This window comes from Toxotes jaculatrix, chromosome 18 (genome assembly GCF_017976425.1).
Source record: "Toxotes jaculatrix isolate fToxJac2 chromosome 18, fToxJac2.pri, whole genome shotgun sequence".
Lineage (NCBI taxonomy): Eukaryota > Metazoa > Chordata > Actinopteri > Toxotidae > Toxotes > Toxotes jaculatrix.
Window position 1 is genome coordinate 8,332,393 of NC_054411.1, and position 18,903 is coordinate 8,351,295.

The 18,903-nt window shown below is 40.9% G+C and overlaps 4 protein-coding genes across 6 annotated transcripts; 2 read left to right on the forward strand and 2 right to left on the reverse strand.

The window, feature by feature from the left end:
- Positions 1–983: 983 nt before the first annotated feature.
- On the forward strand, positions 984–5,273 carry crb3a (crumbs homolog 3a). 3 transcript variants are annotated; one of them, XM_041063582.1, is made up of 5 exons: positions 985–1,300; positions 1,516–1,620; positions 1,924–2,122; positions 3,171–3,217; positions 3,313–5,273. In XM_041063582.1, exons 3-5 carry the CDS (start codon positions 1,957–1,959, stop codon positions 3,520–3,522), a joined length of 423 nt encoding a protein of 140 aa, XP_040919516.1. In that variant the 5' UTR covers positions 985–1,300; positions 1,516–1,620; positions 1,924–1,956; the 3' UTR covers positions 3,523–5,273. The 3 variants fall into 3 exon arrangements, with proteins under 3 accessions (XP_040919517.1, XP_040919516.1, XP_040919515.1); XM_041063583.1 differs by lacking the exon at positions 1,516–1,620 and having other exon boundaries at positions 984–1,300; XM_041063581.1 differs by having other exon boundaries at positions 985–1,620.
- A 276-nt stretch (positions 5,274–5,549) lies between these two features.
- Positions 5,550–8,371, reverse strand: tubb4bl (tubulin, beta 4B class IVb-like). Its single transcript, XM_041062724.1, has 4 exons — positions 8,245–8,371; positions 7,251–7,359; positions 6,974–7,084; positions 5,550–6,854 (listed from the first exon to the last, which is right to left on the reverse strand). The coding sequence occupies exons 1-4, from the start codon at positions 8,299–8,301 to the stop codon at positions 5,797–5,799; spliced, it is 1,335 nt and encodes a 444-aa protein (XP_040918658.1). The 5' UTR covers positions 8,302–8,371; the 3' UTR covers positions 5,550–5,796.
- A 1,518-nt stretch (positions 8,372–9,889) lies between these two features.
- LOC121197919 (nuclear factor 7, brain) lies at positions 9,890–12,660 on the forward strand. Its single transcript, XM_041061684.1, has 6 exons — positions 9,890–10,467; positions 10,741–10,836; positions 10,927–11,157; positions 11,245–11,267; positions 11,349–11,467; positions 11,585–12,660. Exons 1-6 carry the CDS (start codon positions 10,075–10,077, stop codon positions 12,121–12,123), a joined length of 1,401 nt encoding a protein of 466 aa, XP_040917618.1. The 5' UTR covers positions 9,890–10,074; the 3' UTR covers positions 12,124–12,660.
- Positions 12,661–12,886: 226 nt separating this feature from the next.
- On the reverse strand, positions 12,887–13,855 carry LOC121198266 (G-protein coupled receptor 183-like). Its single transcript, XM_041062264.1, has one exon. It carries the CDS (start codon positions 13,853–13,855, stop codon positions 12,887–12,889), a length of 969 nt encoding a protein of 322 aa, XP_040918198.1.
- Between the last annotated feature and the right edge of the window lie 5,048 nt (positions 13,856–18,903).

The following is an 18,903-nucleotide window of genomic DNA, read 5'->3' on the forward strand; positions in this document are numbered from 1 at the left end:
TCCTGACTCACCAAAGTACAAAATCAAGTTGCAAGCATTATTGAAGCGAGGCATAAACCCCTGATCTATCAATCTACAGTCTATGCTGCAGGTATTTTGCAACCAACACTTCGGGGAGGCACACCTTGAAACAGGTCTCCTCTGAACACATACTGATGAGCATACCCTTCACAAAGGTAACACTTATTGCAAGACTATTGTTGGGCTGTCAGTGCACATGTGATTTCCAAGTTTGCTGCAGAAAAATGTCCACATTGCTTCAGGCAACTGAGAGGAAATTCATGTACTGGCAGGGAAAAGATGATTAGATTATGATTTTGAAAAACATGGAAGACATTCAAATAAAAAAAAAAAACAAAAAAAAAAACAAGAAGACTGATACACAAACAAACAAAATAGCTTTTCTACATTAGAGACAGTAAAACTTGCTCATGTACTGGCTTACCTTACAATGAAATTAAAATGCAATTTGAAAATTGAAGGAATTTTCACTGGATGAGACAAGCACCCAAAATTCTTTAAGAGTATAATATTACACCTTTACTAATTTTTTAATTTTGTCTGTCATGTCTATGAGTCTATATCCCTGAAATGCTAAAGATAGGACAGTGAAAAATGCAGGAAAAGGACATGATCTGAAATGCCACAGACTGACTCACTGCAGTAATATTACAGGAGTGACTTATAGCAGTTGTCTGCTTTTCAAAAACGCCTCAGTGCTCTCACACACCCTTCAAATGAAAACTCTTTGACCACCACAGATTAGGGCTGAAGCAGCCTACATTTTCTTTGCCCCTCTGAGTCTGAGAAGGGGAGATTAGGTGCGGATTAGAGCACACTGGACCAGCTGGCCGCCGAATTCATCCTTAAAATATCTCAGGAATGTTGATATCCTTTCTCATGTTGGGAAACATGAAACCTGATGGAGGCGCTATTTCATGCCACCCACCACCACCAGCAGGAGCAGCCAGGTTGCTAGGTAAGAGCTGGGCAGGGAACACAGTCAAACATTGTACTCCAGCAGGTTGGAGCAAGTGAGAGCGAGCTGGCATCATTCTGTACTATTGAAAAAAAAAAAAAATCAGTTTAAATCAAGTATCAGAAGCTACATAGGCATTACAGCCTATGCCACAACAGTGATTTGAGTTATTTCTAGATATCAAACAGTCTATTTTGAGGAGTTTTTTTTTAAGGCAAGCGGAGAAGTCGTGTCTGTTCTGCTCCAGTGAGCTGCGTTTTTCTTCGACTTTGTACAAAGGAGGATCTGTCCGCTCTGCTGCAGGTGGATAACTGCGCTCAGGTAATGTAACTCGAAACTGAACCATGTGACCAATGGCGATTTGAAGAGTAGACGAAAAAAACTACTTTACATAAAAAAACCCAACCGGTGGTGCAGTCGAGGATGTAGTTTGGCACTGGAGGAGCCATTGTGTTTCAGGTGTACGGAAAACTTTTTTTTTTTTATTTCTGAAGATGTTACCTGTCATTTTCATTGGACTAAACCATTTTTTGCAGTTTCATTTTTGACAAGGTGAGGCGGAAGCAACATGGTTCATTCGTGATCAACCTGCTCGATGTTTCCCGTTTTGCTCTGACCACTTTAAAGCAGCCGGATCAAGGGTATGTCTTTATCACAGCTTTTTCATTATTAGTAAATATAGTAATATCTTTGCAAACGGGAAGGGGTTGAACTTTAAAGCAGTTTAATGCAGTTTTTAATACATGTGCTATTAATAGCGTATTATTTTCCTGTGGTCTGAGCAGGTTTATGGTGATTCAACATCAGGCTGAATGTGTGACTCAGTGGTTGTATGGTGTTAGCTGCCTCACTAAACCTCAGATTAAAGGAAGCTGTAAGGGTGAATTCAAAATGACAAAAAAAGCACATTTGTCTGAACATTACTGACAATAACGCGTTTTCAGCTGTTCAAGGAGGACGATAAATCCACACAGTGTATGCTGGACCTAATGAGATGGACCCAAGCTGATGCCCTAAAGTCCCAGTCTGCCCTCGCTTGGCCCTGCTGGGTAGAGATGGCAGCATATCCGGACGTGCTGGCCATTCCCCGAGTTGTGGTTGGGAGTGTTTTACTGCTAGTACTGAGCAGTAATCCAGTGTTGGGTGAGTCAGTGACCATCTCCTCATCCTCAGCACTCCCACACAGATAAACCATCATTCAGACCACACCTATACACACTCACAGACACACAGACACACACACACACACACACACACACACACACACAACATTAAATCCTGCAATGATAAATAAAAAAGGAGACATTCCAGAGCAAATTTGAAACATGCACAGGCTTGTCAGCAAGCACTGAATTAAGCAATACGCTGTATGTGAGAAACAGTTACAGGTACAGTACGTTTCTATCCAGTCTTGGCTTACTATCAGTAAATCACAAAAAGCACAAAAGAATTCTATTTCGCAGTGTATTCAGCTGTCTTTTTTGAGCATGGCTGCCCCTTCCTTTAACCCCTGCTTTTTGTTATCAGGTTGTACTTTTGTCCTTGCGAAGTTTACTATTTGCCCTGGTGAATGATTGACTCAGAAAATGCCATGAGGGTTGGTTTAAGTTTCTAAAATAATAATTTCTTTATAAAGTGATTCCAAGTAGCGTTGTAATGTTTAACACAAACAAACAAGACAACGGTAGATTTGAGTTTTTGTCTGTTGTTTGACTCAGCTGACTGTATAGCTGCGGGACGCTCTGCATTCCTGAGCTTTTCCCCCCTCTCCTCATTCAACTCTCCTGCTCAAGCAGTTACTATGTAGTTTCCTGATGTCACTTAGTAATCACATGGCTGGTCATGGATAAAATAACTGAAAACAGCAGTACACTGGCAGGATATCAGGATAACAACCTCTGCTGTGCTGCTTGTTCCTCTTTTTTCTACTTGTGTAAAATAATGTCACCACTGCATTAAGGATATTGATCTTTTGGCTGTGAGTCATTAGTGTAGAGTGACTCCAAAGCCCAAATTTGCAGGTATTTAACAATTAAAGCAACAAATCCTACTTTAATAATTAACTAACAATTTCTTTAGTCAACGGACAACCCTAATTGGATGCAGTATTCACAGACTTGATTACCTTTCATTGCAAAGGGTGATAAGAATTGTCACTACAGTGTTCCTGATGTTTCTGCTCTATTTACAGGAAATTTCACCACCAGTGCAAGTGGCACCCATTCTAATCAGACCTCTGTGAGTGTAAAACGTTTATCACGATCAGTTAATAACATTGGAAAGAATCCAGTTTCACCAGATTGATCCCTGCTCTGTGTTTTTCCGTTTTTCAGGGACCCAACATTGCAGCTATTGTGGCCCCTACGGTCACTCTGGGTGTCCTGGCCATAGTCTTAGCTGTACTCGGCTGGCTCTTCTGCGTGGTGAAAAAGAAGAGGCAGACTGAAGGGACATACAGACCCAGCGCTGAGGAACAATCCGGTGCACGCAGCGTGGCGGCACCAGATGCACTAAAGCTACCAAAGGAGGAGAGACTCATTTGAGATATCGTGCTTTATGTACTCAAAAAAACCTGTGATGACGCAGACTGCAGACATGTGCATGACAGCGCTCCTGTGTGACCAGACTCTCCCTTGGGATGAACATTGAAAGAAAAATCTCTCACATTTGAGAGAGGACAGAGTGCCAAGTTTGAGGCACCGTGACATGATACATTTCCTTACCGCTTCATTGCAGCAAGCACTGAATGGTCCCTGTGTGGCTTTATATGAGGAAAAGCATCTGGATGTATCTTCCAGTGGATTGTAAGACAACAGTTGAACATTTCTAGGAGCTTTGGAACATTTCTTCTGCACAAGTGAAACAGGAGCTTCAGTATTTTATCACCACTAATCATTTTAGTTTGACATGTTTTTCTTGTTTCACTTTCGTTAATATTCAGTTTACCATGTAACTGTACTTGATTTGATTCAATCTATTGTGAAATACTGTTGCTAGCTAAATCTGCACTCCTTTACCTTTACCTCAAACTACAGAAAGCCCTCATGAGTCCATTGCATTTGAAACTGATAAGTTTTTTAGCCTAGCAGTGAGAGTAATCAAACACCTTATCACAGTGCAAACATTTTTGATTGTACTGGGAAATTATACCCAGCAAAAGCAAACACTTGTTTACAACTTAAGTATTCTTTGAATAATCAAACTAAAGTTGCATTATTTAAAAAATTTCACTTCAGTAGATCAGTGATGCAGCGCATTATACATTGTAATCAATCAGAGATGTTATACAATGGCACATATTTATTAATGCTTTTGTCAAATAAATAGTAACATATTTGTGTAATAGTTGAGTAATTTAACTTTACAAAGCATTTAAAAGTCCCTGCGGGAAAATGATCTCTTGTTCTAAGTTATGAGTTTCTTAAAAATACATGATGGTACTAAAGGTATATTTATATTCACGGTATGCAAACTAAGATTTGGATGTGAAGCAGTGGGACATTTAATAAGTCACTGAAACACCCTCATGGGCAGTGAGCCATAATTAGATGCCTAAAAAGTAAAGACAGCATTGGGAAAATGATAAAAGTCCATAACTAGATATTTGTGCAGGGATGATAAAACAGCAAGGCAGATAAGCACTCTTGGCAATCAGAGAGCGGAAAGTTCAGCCCCTCATGGTACCTAAACACTGAAGCCATTGTTTGTCTCGCTGGGGAAAAAAGGTTATCTGTAATGAAATGAAAAAGTGTTGAATGAGTCTAATCTTTTAGAGGTCTTTAATTAATCAAAATATTTGGATATAAGACAAAAGGTAACATCATGTAACACCAAATTACACCTTTTACAGATATGTTTTCTGGTTCTTAATAGATTGTGTACAGAACAGTAACTTGTATAGTCACATAATGTCATTAGCAATAGGGTGGATGTTAAATAATGCTGTCATCTAATTAAGTTTGGACTGGTAATGAGCTTTTTATGTATGACATAGACTAAGATAGTACTGGAAGTATTTATTTTTTAAATCCCCATCCATTCTCTGATATTGGATTTCTAGAGAAAACATTCATATTCAGTGATGCCTTGCTCTTTGATGCCAGTCTACAATTTAGCTGATCAGAGAACAGATAGAGTTTATATAAACATAAAAAACAGCTATAAATAATTTCTTCCTTAAAAGTGGGATCCAGGTAAATTTCTTAAAAACTGTTACTGTTGTGCTGTTTAACTTATTTACATGACAGCACAGTCGGTTACCTTGACTGTGTGTTTTATGGGTATATTATTTTTTTATGGGAATAATACAGTATTTGTTGCTTTTATGCTTCATACTCCCCATTTTTTTGATTCCTAATAACGTATTCAAAATCAAAACTGCATTGTTGCTGCCCACATCACCACATTTCAGAATAGACACGGAAAGTGATGCAAGGTCTGATAATGTCAGATCACACATCAAATGAATCCATAAAAACTCAAGAGGCAGCCTTTTAATCAGACTTTAATCATCCTCCAATTTCAAGGCTTCACAGTTAAAATCGCTTGCTGCTGAATTTGGCAAGGCAATGACAGGACAGATGTAAGGATGTCAATAATTCAGTGCATTCACAACATACCAAAAAAACATTTTAACCAAAAAGTTCACTAGTATCAGTTAACATCAATGTCTAACACTAGAGCAACAGTGATCTAGATAGTGACAGTTTTTCAGTGTGGCGGACCATTCAATTCATAATGGAGAGGGATGAAAGGGATGGAGTCGGTGGATGGGTGAGGTAAAATGAGGTTTGGCAGCTGGGTGGAGGTGAAGGTTTTTAGGCGACTTCCTCCTCTCCCTCTTCCTCAAACTCGCCCTCCTCGGCAGTGGCATCCTGGTACTGCTGGTACTCGGACACCAGGTCATTCATGTTGCTCTCGGCCTCAGTGAACTCCATCTCATCCATGCCCTCACCAGTGTACCAGTGGAGGAAGGCCTTGCGACGGAACATGGCGGTGAACTGCTCGGAGATGCGCTTGAACAGCTCCTGGATGGCTGTGCTGTTGCCGATGAAAGTGGCAGCCATTTTGAGGCCACGGGGTGGGATGTCACAGACGGCGGTCTTCACATTGTTGGGGATCCATTCAACGAAGTAGCTGCTGTTCTTGTTCTGCACGTTCAGCATCTGCTCATCCACCTCCTTCATGGACATGCGGCCCCTGAACACTGCAGCCACGGTGAGGTAGCGGCCGTGACGTGGGTCGCACGCAGCCATCATGTTCTTGGCATCGAACATCTGCTGGGTGAGCTCGGGCACAGACAGGGAGCGGTACTGCTGGCTGCCCCTGCTGGTGAGGGGGGCGAAGCCTGGCATGAAGAAGTGAAGACGTGGGAAGGGCACCATGTTAACAGCTAGTTTACGGAGGTCAGCGTTGAGCTGTCCGGGGAAACGCAGGCAGGTGGTCACTCCGCTCATGGTGGCGGACACCAAATGGTTGAGATCGCCATAAGTGGGGGTGGTGAGTTTAAGTGTGCGGAAGCAGATGTCGTAGAGAGCTTCGTTGTCAATGCAGTAGGTCTCATCTGTGTTCTCTACCAGCTGGTGGACAGAGAGGGTGGCATTGTAGGGCTCCACCACAGTGTCGGACACCTTAGGAGAAGGCACCACACTGAAGGTGTTCATGATACGATCAGGGTACTCCTCACGAATTTTGCTGATGAGCAGGGTGCCCATGCCAGAGCCAGTACCACCACCCAGGGAGTGAGTAAGCTGGAAGCCCTGAAGGCAGTCGCAGCTCTCAGCCTCTTTCCTCACTACGTCCAGGACAGAGTCGACCAGCTCGGCTCCCTCAGTGTAGTGGCCCTTGGCCCAGTTGTTTCCAGCTCCACTCTGGCCTATAATTAAGAGTATCACATATTATTGAGCTGATGTAGGAAACACTGGCAACAAAAAAGGTACTCTATTCTAACGTGACCACAAGTAAGTGCATTATCACTAAATTCACATAGCTTACCAAAGACAAAGTTGTCGGGTCTGAAGATCTGCCCAAAGGGACCAGACCTGACTGAGTCCATCGTACCAGGCTCCAGATCCACCAGGATGGCTCTGGGCACATACTTACCACCTGAAATCAGGCAAAGTGGATTGACAGTGTCATTCATGACGCAGTTAATGTAAAACACAGACGTGTATGAAAATAATTTTGCACAGTAGGACAGCTGAGTAAGTGAGGGAAGGGATGAGATTGTTTATTTTGTTCTGTGTGTATTGTAGCTAAATCTGTAGCCTACCTGTGGCCTCATTATAATAGACACTGATCCTGTCTAGCTGCAGATCGCTGTCTCCGTGGTAGGTACCAGTGGGATCAATGCCGTGCTCATCACTGATCACCTCCCAGAACTGAGAAATAGATGTGGTAGCGGAGGAGGGAGAGACATATGTTAGTGGTGCCAAAGGTAAAAAAGTAATAATAAAAATAACAACACAAAAAATTTAATATGCCCAAAATTGGTAACTATGCAGACACCCAACCACTGAAACAACACATGCTTGCTGTGCAGAAAGCTATTTACATTAACATGCAAAGCTGCAAGACTGTTTCATTCTCTAGTTGAATGCAATCCATTAGTCTGAAATGCAGAGTGTCTCAGGAGTAATTCAAGCACATGGCAATAATCTGATAAGTAGCAGCTTCCTCCATGCTATTAGAACACACCATACTATTAAAGGTTAATGATCTTAAAAATACTAAAGATATAATCATGCTACTGTTAAAATACAGAACTAGTAACATTTTAAAACAGTTTTAAAACAGAAATTGGCTTGAAAAGAATCATAGGTTAAAAAAAAAATAGGTCATAATGTGAAGGGGGAGGGGAGGCTGCTTCTCCAGTGACAGTAAGGTTACATTACTACTACAGTCAATCGTTTACATAATCGCCTGCAGCACCTGAAAAAAAGGTCGGTCATATCAAAGACCAATTTTGCATTCAATTATCAAACCCAAATATTTTTGTTGCATAAATTTTTTGTCTGTTGCATAAATCAAAGCGTACATAGATTCTGAGCCTAATGAAAGCCCTGCACAGAATATCAATGAGCGTATCGTCTATATACGATTATTAATTGCACGGAGCTTTAATCGAGAAAGGACACTCTGTTTCTTCTAGAGAATTCCTGCAGGATGGATTAGAGGGCTCTGCTCAGCGACACCGAGGTGTGCCTGTACAAATGCCTGCACGAATGCCTGCACAAGTCTCACCAACAGAGAGAAAGAAAAAATACCTTGGCTCCGATTTGGTTTCCGCACTGACCGGCCTGCAAATGCACAATTTCGCGCATTTTGGAAAGATGGATTCGAGGATGGTTGAGTAGAGGATGGGAAACTGAGCAGCAGAGATAGACAGGATGACTGGCTCTCGCGGTCGATTGTCCGGGATTTTTTAATTTTTGCACCGCCTCTGAAACCGTCTACTGGGCTGAATCGGTGGTGCAACTTGACGTCATCGCCATGGCAACCATAGACCGGAGGAGAGAGGGAGGAACCAAGATCCGTGGAAAAGGCGGATAGGATGCGAGGAGCTGCATCAGTCATCGATAAGAATCTCATTACAGTCCCGGACTGAGTTCTCCTACGCCTACCCGTACACGTACGCACACATCAGAAGTAAGTGACCGAGACCTAATGTAACTACACATATTACCATCAAGGTCATCATTGTGCAGTTTTATCAGTGTAGCCCATTGTAATGCATCGTGATTCATTATTCTCACGTTAAACACACAACATCACTCAGCCATGGCTTGAAAGGACAAGGACAGAAAAATATAAAATGTATTTACTAGAGTTTGAAGACTTGATACTTTCTGAAGTATCAACTTGATGTTTTCCCAGGATTGTTTTTTTTGGTTTGCATGTTGAAACAGGACAAGAAGAACTGGAAAAAAAATGCCCAGGATTTGCAGCCTGGTAGGGCTAAGGACCAAATCTTCAGAGTTATTAGTAATATTCCCATAAAGTCCTTCAGCCAGTTTTCCAAGTTAAAACAGTTTAGTTTGTGTTATTTCCAGGTTATTGTGACAATATATTTAACTAACAGAAAAGAAATATCCTCCAAATTCACGCCTAAAAGACAGGCACTTTACTCTGTGTTACTTAATGTTCACACTCAGGATTAAGGACAAACCTATAATTATATCATTCTAAAAGCTTGTCACTTGTCAGGAATAACAACCTGCATCCACAGATTCTCCAGACTCAGCAAAAGTAGGCGATAAGATTAGATGTTCTCTGTGTTCTTTAATCTATTTTTAGCTGCCACATATTTAATATTCTGCTTTTCATGGATTGCAGTTTTCTTTCAGAAAAAAAACATGTTCCTCTGGTTCTCTGTTATTAATCTGTATCAAAACGAATAAATGAATAGAATAAATTACAAGTTTTAATGTGACCTGTTTGTTACTATGGTAAAATCCTGTAGGTGAAAAAATCTCTGACTACTTTGAGCTGGTTTAACCTGTTCAGGTCAAAACACAGCTGCTGAAAGACAGAAATCATACCGTGAACACAACATGAGAGCTGGGTAACAATGCTACAGTGAATCCATTCACTGGTGTATGAAATTAGTTGCAGTATTTTGTTTTCACCTGACCATCCGTTGTTGAAATGGTCAATCCCTAAACTTGTTGAATTAATGAGTGGCTTGAAAGGTTTGTTAGTGTGCAGCCTTGGGTAGTTAACATGGATGTCAACACTGAAACATTCACATCCTGAATGATCACATTCCAAAACACGCTGCATGTTACCAGCCAGTTTTAAGCTCTCCAGCAACTAGCCAATAGGGCTTTATTTCCTGTTTCCCTGCTCTGCTATATACAGGGTTTTTCACACCACTGCATGATTTAAGTTACTCCCACAGAAGTCATGCAGAGGAAAACCAAGAGCTCTTGCTACTTCGTGTCAAGAACAATAGATAGGTAGCTAGTGCACTCTGAAGATTTTGGGCGACAGGTTTAACTGGGTACATTGAATTATAGTGTGACAGAGGAATCATAAAGGACTTCTGCTGTTTTGAACTGTGGATTTACCTCACTGCACATGACGAGCTAAAGATCATGTCACTACCAGAGGAGGATCTTACTTGCCCGGTGTGTTGTGACATCTTTACAGACCCTGTTTTGCTGTCATGTAGCCACAGCTTCTGTAAGAACTGTCTGAAGCGTTGTTGGGACACAGGGTTACATAAATGTCCAGTATGCAGGAAAAAAGTCTCCAAGTCCTGTCCTCCCTCCAATTTGGCTCTGAAAAATGTCTGTGAGACTGTCCTAAAGGTCCGGAGGCAGAGTTCAATTCCAGTGGAAGAGAAGACAAACTGTAGTCTACATGGGGAGAAGCTGAAGCTCTTCTGTGTGGTTGACAAACAGCCCATCTGTGTGGTGTGTCAGTCTTCTAAACTGCATAAGACCCACGACTGCTCACCTATAGAAGAAGCAGTGCTGGACTGCAAGGTAAGGGAGGCGACCAAAGCAATGTGTTTCACTATTAGACTTTAACAGCAGTTTGCCAAACTGACTCTGTCTGACCTGTTTTTGTGAACATGATGCATTTGTAGCAACACGTTAAGGTAGAATACGGTTCCACAAGTCTGTCTTCATTGTAAACCAAGCTGTTGCCTTGTAGTGGTGAACATAGGCCTAAAATATCTAGAGTATTGAAAACACTGAAACATCCCTCCATTAAGCTTCCTGGTCTCTGCTAACTGAAGCATGCCTGACTTTCAGGACGAACTTGCTTTATCTCTTAAAATCCTGCAAGATAAATTGGACGACCTCAAAAGAATTCAGAGGACTTCTGCAGACATGTCCAAGTACATCAAGGTAACTTGTGATGGGATAACAAGTCTTGCATATTCCTTATGAATAAAAAAAAACAAAAAAAAAAACAGAATTTGCAATAATCTCCCTCAGAGTCAGGCTCTGGAAACTCAGAGATTGATCAAGAGCCAGTTTGAGCAGCTCCATCACGTCCTCTGCCAAGAAGAGTCAGCCAGATTGGCAGCTGTGAAAAGAGAAGAAGAAGAGAAGATTGCAGAAATAAAGGACAAGGTTAAAGAACTCTCTGCAGAGATGCTGTCCCTCACAGAGACCATCTCAGTCATACAGGAGCAGCTCAAAGAGGACAAAATGGTTCTGTTGAAGGTTTGCACAGTCTAGTTCACTTCATCTCTTCAATCAGTGTTTCCAAAAATGTCCTACATTGACATTGTTTTTTTGTTTTTTATCCAGAATTTTAAAGCCACTCAGGACAGGTAGGTCATTAAAATTATATTTACACTTTTCCTTTAATCTGTTGACATTTTCTCAGTGTAAGATATCTGTCAATATCACAGAGGCAAAGGCATTGTGCTTGATTCAGACAACATGTCGGGATTATTGATTGACATGACCAAGCATCTCTGCAACCTCAAGTATAAAGTCTGGGAGAAAATGCTGGACCATATTGACTACAGTGAGTACACTTCATTTTATTTTATTTTTTTTCAGGTCCAGAAACTGAAAGTAGAATCACAAAATACCAAACCTTGTTTATCCCATCATCCATTGTGGCAAATTTCCTGTCTTTTAGCTCCGGTCACTTTGGATCCAAACACAGCACACCCCTGCCTCATCCTGTCTGAAAACTTCACTTCCCTCCACTACTCAAAGCAGCCCAGCTGTTGCCCTGACAACCCAGAGCGCTTCCACATAAGCGCTGAAGTGGTAGCCATGACCCCGCTTGGTTCAGGAAGTCATCACTGGGTTGTGGAAACAGGAAGTAATCAGGACTGGCTCCTGGGCGTGGCCTCTTTGTCTGTACCTAGGAACGCTGAGATCACAGCACGACCTGAAAATGGCTTCTGGACTTTGTGTTTCCGAGATGGAGAGTTCAGGGCGATGACCTCCCCACCCACCCCACTGACTCTTTCAAGAATGCCCGAACAAATCAAAGTGCAACTGGATTACAACAAAGGGACTCTGTGTTTTTGTGACCCTGCTGATAACACAGTCATTTTTGCCTTCATGCACACATTCACAGAAACTTTATTTCCATATTTTTATACACAGAGCACTCATCCCCTGAGAATAATGCCAGAGAAGGTAGTTGTCACAATATTGCGTCAGTAAGTGGTTGAATGACTTATTAAGTAAAAAATAGCATTTCAGTCCTGTTTTGCTAAATGAAATGGGTTGACTGGCTGTGTATTAATGTCTTTAACTGAAGACATGGTACTCCAGAAACATTTGTCTCTCTTCTCTAAGGAATAGTTTGACATTTTTGGACACAGCTATCCTGGCTCTTTCAAAGGGTAACAAAATCCGCCTTTTATCACCTCTAAAGGTCACTAGTTAACACATTATATCAAGTTTGTTTTTTGATAACAATTCACTGATCAAAATGTGCTCTGTATTGGAGGGGTTTGTATGGTAAGGTGTTTATTGTACTCTACACATGAGGGCGCCAAAGCCTAACAAATATCTTGCAGGATGTGGCGACAGCAGCTTTGAAACATGCATCTAATCGTAATAGCAGAAAAAAAAAATTCAAGAACACAATCAGTTTATCAGATTATGAAAGTAGAATTTAGATTTTCCACTTGTTTCCTTATTATTGATGGATATTATTTGTAAATAAGAAATTGTCCTGCCTGCTAAAATTAAAGTTGGAAAATAAAATATTTTAAGTTATATTTATATATTATTTTCAGCAATGAAACACATTCAATTAAAACAAATATTTTAAAAGTAATAGAAATAAAGAGAAACAAAATCAGTGACCAAAATAAACATGAATTCACAGATAGATTTACAGTATTCAGCTCCTCCTTTGAGACAAATATTAAAATCAGCAACCAAGGGGCTCAGTAAGTCTGATATTCATTTGTAAATCTCAAGCATTTTGGTTTTGTACAGGTGGAGTTTTGTTATTTTCTGCAGAGACACAGGAGCAGCACTTCTTGACGCAGGTGTCTGAGAGGAAAGGCACCTTTTCCAGACGAGACAGGTAAACAAGTGGCTGGATGGTGCTGCTGATGTTGAGGAAGGCAAATCCCACGGGCTGCACGTAGCAGCGAAACACATCAGGGGAGTAGTAGTCTTCAAAAGGGAACAGCGCGACAGGCGGCAGGTAGTTAAACACAATGATACAAAGGATAGAGAGCACCATCTTAAAGGCCTTCTTCTTCATGGGGTGCATCTCATCTTTCCCTGCACCACGGGACCTCTTCAGGGTCCACAGGATGCTTATGTTACATACAACCATCCAAGTAAATGTCGCCAGGATCTCACCAGTGAACACCTTCTCAAAGTTGGGGAGACCTCCCACAGTCTTGGCGGCTGAATAGGCAAAGGTGAGGCAGAGTACCAGCACTGAGAGGCTTACCCTGTATTTAATGTGTTTAAGCTGCCCAAACAGAATCGGAAAGAGCACAGCCACAAAGCGATCCAGGCAGATACAGGCGAGAAACAATGGGCCGCTGGTGTCTTTCACACCGTAGGAAAACTTAATGGAGGACCACACCGCTTTGCTTTGCCAGTGGTAAAGGTTAAGGAAGATTATAGGGGGCATGACACTAAAGTAGGCATCCATGAAGGCCAGGCAGCCCAGGAATATGTCTGAAGTGGAGGGTTCTTTGCGATTGCGGATGAGGACTGCAAGGACAAGGACGTTGGCTGGGAGTCCCACGATTACATTGATGGACTGCACGGTCAGGTCAAAGAGAATTCCCTCTACCTGATGATCACAACCATCAAACACACTAAAGGGTTTTACTGTTGCATTTCTGTCACCTGTGGTATTGAGGGGTAGCTGAGTCGGGAGAGAGGTCGTGCTGAGTGGTGAAGATGCATTTCTCTCCATGTTTCAACAACAGCAAAAAGCTGGACTCTGATGGGAGAAGGATGAGAATAGGGTTGAAAAAAACATTTATTTACCATCTTCATCTGGAATCACACACTAACTCAATGGCAAATAATACAGTATTTATTAAGGGAACTTATATTGAATCTTGTTTTCTCTCTCAACACAAATGTGTCATCTCAAACATACTCGTGTTCATTAGGATCCTTGTTTCTAATCTGCTGAGAAGTTTATTCTCAGTAGAGTTAAACTAGTTGCAGAGTAAAGCGAGACAGTTCCCAGAGAGCAAAAACATGTTACAAACACCGTCAGGGCTTCTCCTCAGGCTGTTATCTTGTTATTGTGTCTGTGTGGACTCTCCTCTGGGAAGCGTGACTCCCTGTATGCAGGGACATCTAACTCACTTAAGGGACTCATAATACAAGCACCACCCTTTCACTGCAGAATAAAAGGGCAGCTATTCCCAAATTAAAATGGCAAAATTCATATTCTGCACGTAGACAATTGCTCAAGACTATTGTTAGTAAGGGCAGTGGAAATTTGATAATTTCCTGGAGCTCTTAAAAGCCTGCTTCTGACATTTAGCTATTCCTAAAGCTAATTTCTGACCAGAAAAGGACAGTAACCTGGAAAATAAACTTAATAATGGGTTGATTGATGGAATAATAACTGGAGTCAGACATGAAGCAAACCATTATAGGTGTGCTGGGCCTTGAGATCTGTGTCTCTGTCTTTGGCCCCTACAGAAGGACCACAAATGGAAGCTTTTTTCTTTTTTTCCCCAGTTTTACTAATACAGGATCTAAATGTCAGGGTCTGTTCTGGGCTCTGGGACTATTTACAGCGGCTCTGAGTCAGGCTGATTTGCATGACCTCTTTGAAAATGTGAGAGTCCTCTCATGCAGTACACCTGATCCCCTCCACTGAACGGACTGTTGAAGCCAGAGGCTGTGATCGTTCCTTGTACAACCATCAAGGGGCCTATTCTGGTTTAACGTGGACCTTTGTTCCCTTTGCTCTCTCAGTGGATGGTGTTTCTCACCTCCCTCTGCTGCCGGCTCCACCTCAGGCCACACACACTCCTGTGGGACTAATCACACTGACGAAGAAGAGAAGCTCTTTTCCAAAGATACTTCTCCCTGGAGATGAAAGACTTAATCAATTGTGTTTTTATTCAGGCGTAACTACTGATAATGAAGCAAACATAACAGAATATTAAAAAGTATTTAATCAGGTGCTGAGCACCCTACAGTCATTAACTATTTTACATGTATCCTGAGAAATACTCAAAGCTCAGTTTATACTCTGAAAAAGTGACTTGTGTCAACTTATCACTTGATATTTGTCGTGTTTTTTTTTAATATGTAGAATTACTTTTCACCAATTATTTTTCTACTGTCATCTGACAGCAACATATATATTACTTGTCTGTTATTAGTGACAAAAACATGTTTCCTTGTATATATTTATGTATATACTTTTTCTGTTCCATAAACTATTTTATTTGCTTTTAATGTTTTAAATCATTCAACACTTGGATCAACGATGAGAAGAATTATTTAGTATCACTGTCTGTGCAGCTTTTGTAAAATACTTCAAATGACACAGATGTTTTTACTCAGGTTTTTAAATTGGAAACTCTCTTAGAGCTAAAAAAACAAAACAAACAAAAAAAACCTTTAACCTTAAATACTCCCAACATTCCTATCCTATTGATTTCCTATTGAATATAGATATTCAATGCATAAAGATCTTCAGTGAGAGTTTAAAATGTTTGCAGTCACATGTTGATTTTAAAGTTACAGGGCATGTGAATTTATCCGCATCCACAAATTGAGTTAACCAATTTTCTAGGTTTATATTACACTTAATAAGGCAGTATAATTCTATCAGCCTCACTAAATAATATCAAACTATGCCATTTAAATGGAGATTAATAACTGAAGTCCAATAATTAAGCAGCTCTGCCTCTGTTTTAAGGACCTGTATTGACTGAAAATGATTTGATTAGAAACTGACTTGCAAACTACTTTACAAAAACCTAATTGACCTGTGGAGCTTTGTGAAAATTCAGATGTATTGTTTTTACTCACCAGTGTGGAATATTGTTCTGTGCTGTGTAGAAAGTGCGATGCAGCGTGTGTCAAACATGAGTGTATATTTCAGGGATTCATTTATAAGTTCTCTGATGTGTCGTGGATTTGACGCTGACCAGGAGGGCAGGACTCTTCCAGCTGAAGTCTCTTTATTAAGATGCCTCTACGTGTTCTTGGCAACAGCGCACTAAGAAAAAAGGGGCACGTCTGGGGACCTGAAGATCTGGTACTGAATTATGCCAGAGGTTACAGATGTATTTGCCAGTGTCGTTACCTTGTCTCCTGGGTTTTCAGCCTGGGTTTTACATGTGGGTTCAGGCAGCAGTGTGGGACTGGCCGGGTGATGCAGTGGGTTTCTTGGAGTGAAATGTGTCGCTCTTATCTCCTGCTTCTGGAGTGGCTGAGAACAGGTACACAAAAACAATAGCGAAGGCAAAGAGGAAATGTCACTGGTCATTTTCAGCTTGTTTTGTTTGGTTTTAGTACATTTTCATCACTAGGACCAAAATAAAAGCATCCTCGCTCTGTTGCACTCGTTCAATCTTAGCATAGCTCATTAAGACTCCCTCTGAAGTGTTCTTAACAACTAGAGATGGAAAAAGATGCAGTTTGAAAGTGTGCAAAGCCTGTGTGTGAGTATGTGTTAGGGTGTGTTGGGATTGATTGTTTCTCAGGGTGGTTAATTGCATTTGAGCTTGTGCTTTGGTGAGTTGAACCCAATGTTCTGTTCCCATCTGAACACAAAGACAAAACCCACACTGATCCACTGTCTTACTGATGTGTAAATCACAAGAGAGATAGAAAGAGAAAGACTCAAAGAACAGGACAGGGTGATTTGGTTGCTTTATCTCTTTGTGGTCTAGGGGGGCGGTAGCGGTCTGCACTTCGTGTTGGACATTGTTAAGGACAGCAGGGCCTTACTAAAAGTACTTTGCAGACAAGACAGGATATTTACATTATATTAAAGTCTCCAGGGCAGTCTGAGATCTGTCAGCTCCCAGAAGTCTTTCCAACCAGATGAAACATCTCACTTTGTTTCACACATGTAGTAATTTGTTTTAAACACATACCTTTGGTCCTTAGCCGTGACAGTTACAGATCCAAACAGGTACTGAGCTTTGGGGACATTCTCGCTGTGATTTTATGTACACCACACTCTTCTCTATTATCTCATTCTTTAGGTTTTTCTCTGTGTTCGGGATATTTTCTCGAGAACTTTCTAATCATTTCTTTTCTACAGTCACTCTGCTTAGTGTGCTTGTATCCACCTCTTTCTTTTTTAAATCAAAGTATCAACTCAAAAGGATTTTTCTGGCATCACCAAGAATATCAGCGTTGCCAGGGCAAGTTGGAACATACAACAACCAACAGAGGTTGGAGCAGAACTTAGATATCCTGTGGCAAACGTGTTTATGCAGAATCAAATAAATAAGGTAAAACACACAAAACGTATGAAATGTAACCTTGGACAAATCTACTTCAATCTGATATTTTTAGGACTAAATCAAAAACAATCTATTTATATAAAAAGGCAAAGGAACACAGGATGTATTCTGGGCTGCTCCAATGGTTCATATAATTGTAGCAGAGTCACGTCTTACATAAACACATTGTAAAACCATGCTGTGAGGAAATATCTCCCTCTTTCTCTTATTTCCTGTCTCAGATGTGCCAATGTTAGCAAAGAGGCTCTATTGCAGGAGGCAGTGTATGTGGTATCAGTCAGGATCAAGCATTAGCATACATTTTCCCACCAGGGGTCAAGTTGCCAAAACCAAAATTATAATATGAGCTGCTATTGACACTGTGCAGAAACCACCCACACAGAATGGACATCCAGATAGTGATTTTTTTAAAAATTCAGACATAGAAAAAAAATATGTGATGATCATTTGTCATAGTGAGATTAACAAGAACAGTAACAGAAATCAGAGGCTGTGTGGGTCAATAAAGTACCAGTATTTGATTAACTCATTAAGTCCTAAAAAAAAAAAAATAAATCTGTGCAGATCTGTGTATGTGTGCAGATATTGTTAGCATGATTTTCCACAGTACAAACATGTCAGAAATGCACAGTTCAACAGAGATCGGCCTCAGGTCTCTTCAGGGTGAAAGAGATGCAAGTAACTTTCCTGCACACCTACACACATGCACACTCCTACACACACACACACCACATGCGTGTGCAGGCAAGACAGGAGTACACAAAGCGCAACACAATCAAAAATTCTGAATGAGTTGCACAGTAAAGCCGTAGCTGTGATAACTCTATTTGTGGAAATAGGAGTCTTATGTTTTTCCTCACAAACACGGTGGCAGCGAATGCGGCCTGAAAAAAAATAAAACTGAAATTGCCGCTGAACAGTGAGTGGCTCATCTGTGGAGCTAGTCTCTGTTGTCCAGTGTTAATTGAAATCACATGTCAACAAGTGAAAAGGAATCCAAAGACCTCTCTGCCAGAAAGGTGGAAGATAAATAGTCTCATATGGTCAGATATAAATACAATAATAATATTATACAATGCCTCTGTGTTTTTTACATCTGTCATTTTCTGTAATGGTTGTGAGAGATGAAATTGGCTGCAACAGAAACCTACGTGCGTCACGGCAGTCGGGAGAAAGAGGAGCTAGAATTAGAAACAGGACTGAAACTTTTCTGTGAAAGCACACACCCTGGCGAAACGGTCATCAATCAAAAACCTTGCCGTCTCAGATGGGTGAAAGTAGAGAACTCAAGCAGAGAGAGAAAGTGACAGAGAAAGAGAGAGATGGAGAGAAAAGGGCAGGAGTAAGGACAAAGCTTCTTTTTAAATAATATATGTTAACATAGAAATGGAGTTCTGAAGTTTTATAATGTGCATTACATACATGCAACAGATTTCCTCAGTATCGGTGCAGCAGTTGTTTTAATTTCTATACTGATATTAATGTCAGCATTAACTGCGCTTCAGAG

Excerpts from the sequence above, each read along its gene's own strand:
- crb3a (XM_041063583.1), top strand. The coding sequence starts at position 1,957 with ATGCTGGACCTAATGAGATGGACCCAAGCTGATGCCCTAAAGTCCCAG. Across the intron at positions 2,123-3,170 it reads GAGCAGTAATCCAGTGTTGG|GAAATTTCACCACCAGTGCA; the intron begins GTGAGTCAGTGA and ends CTCTATTTACAG. Across the intron at positions 3,218-3,312 it reads CCCATTCTAATCAGACCTCT|GGACCCAACATTGCAGCTAT; the intron begins GTGAGTGTAAAA and ends TCCGTTTTTCAG.
- tubb4bl (XM_041062724.1), bottom strand. The coding sequence starts at position 8,301 with ATGCGCGAAATTGTGCATTTGCAGGCCGGTCAGTGCGGAAACCAAATC. Across the intron at positions 7,360-8,244 it reads GAAACCAAATCGGAGCCAAG|TTCTGGGAGGTGATCAGTGA; the intron begins GTATTTTTTCTT and ends TCTATTTCTCAG. Across the intron at positions 6,855-6,973 it reads ACCCGACAACTTTGTCTTTG|GCCAGAGTGGAGCTGGAAAC; the intron begins GTAAGCTATGTG and ends TCTTAATTATAG.
- LOC121197919 (XM_041061684.1), top strand. The coding sequence starts at position 10,075 with ATGTCACTACCAGAGGAGGATCTTACTTGCCCGGTGTGTTGTGACATC. Across the intron at positions 10,468-10,740 it reads AAGCAGTGCTGGACTGCAAG|GACGAACTTGCTTTATCTCT; the intron begins GTAAGGGAGGCG and ends CCTGACTTTCAG. Across the intron at positions 11,468-11,584 it reads GCTGGACCATATTGACTACA|CTCCGGTCACTTTGGATCCA; the intron begins GTGAGTACACTT and ends CCTGTCTTTTAG.
- LOC121198266 (XM_041062264.1), bottom strand. The coding sequence starts at position 13,855 with ATGGAGAGAAATGCATCTTCACCACTCAGCACGACCTCTCTCCCGACT.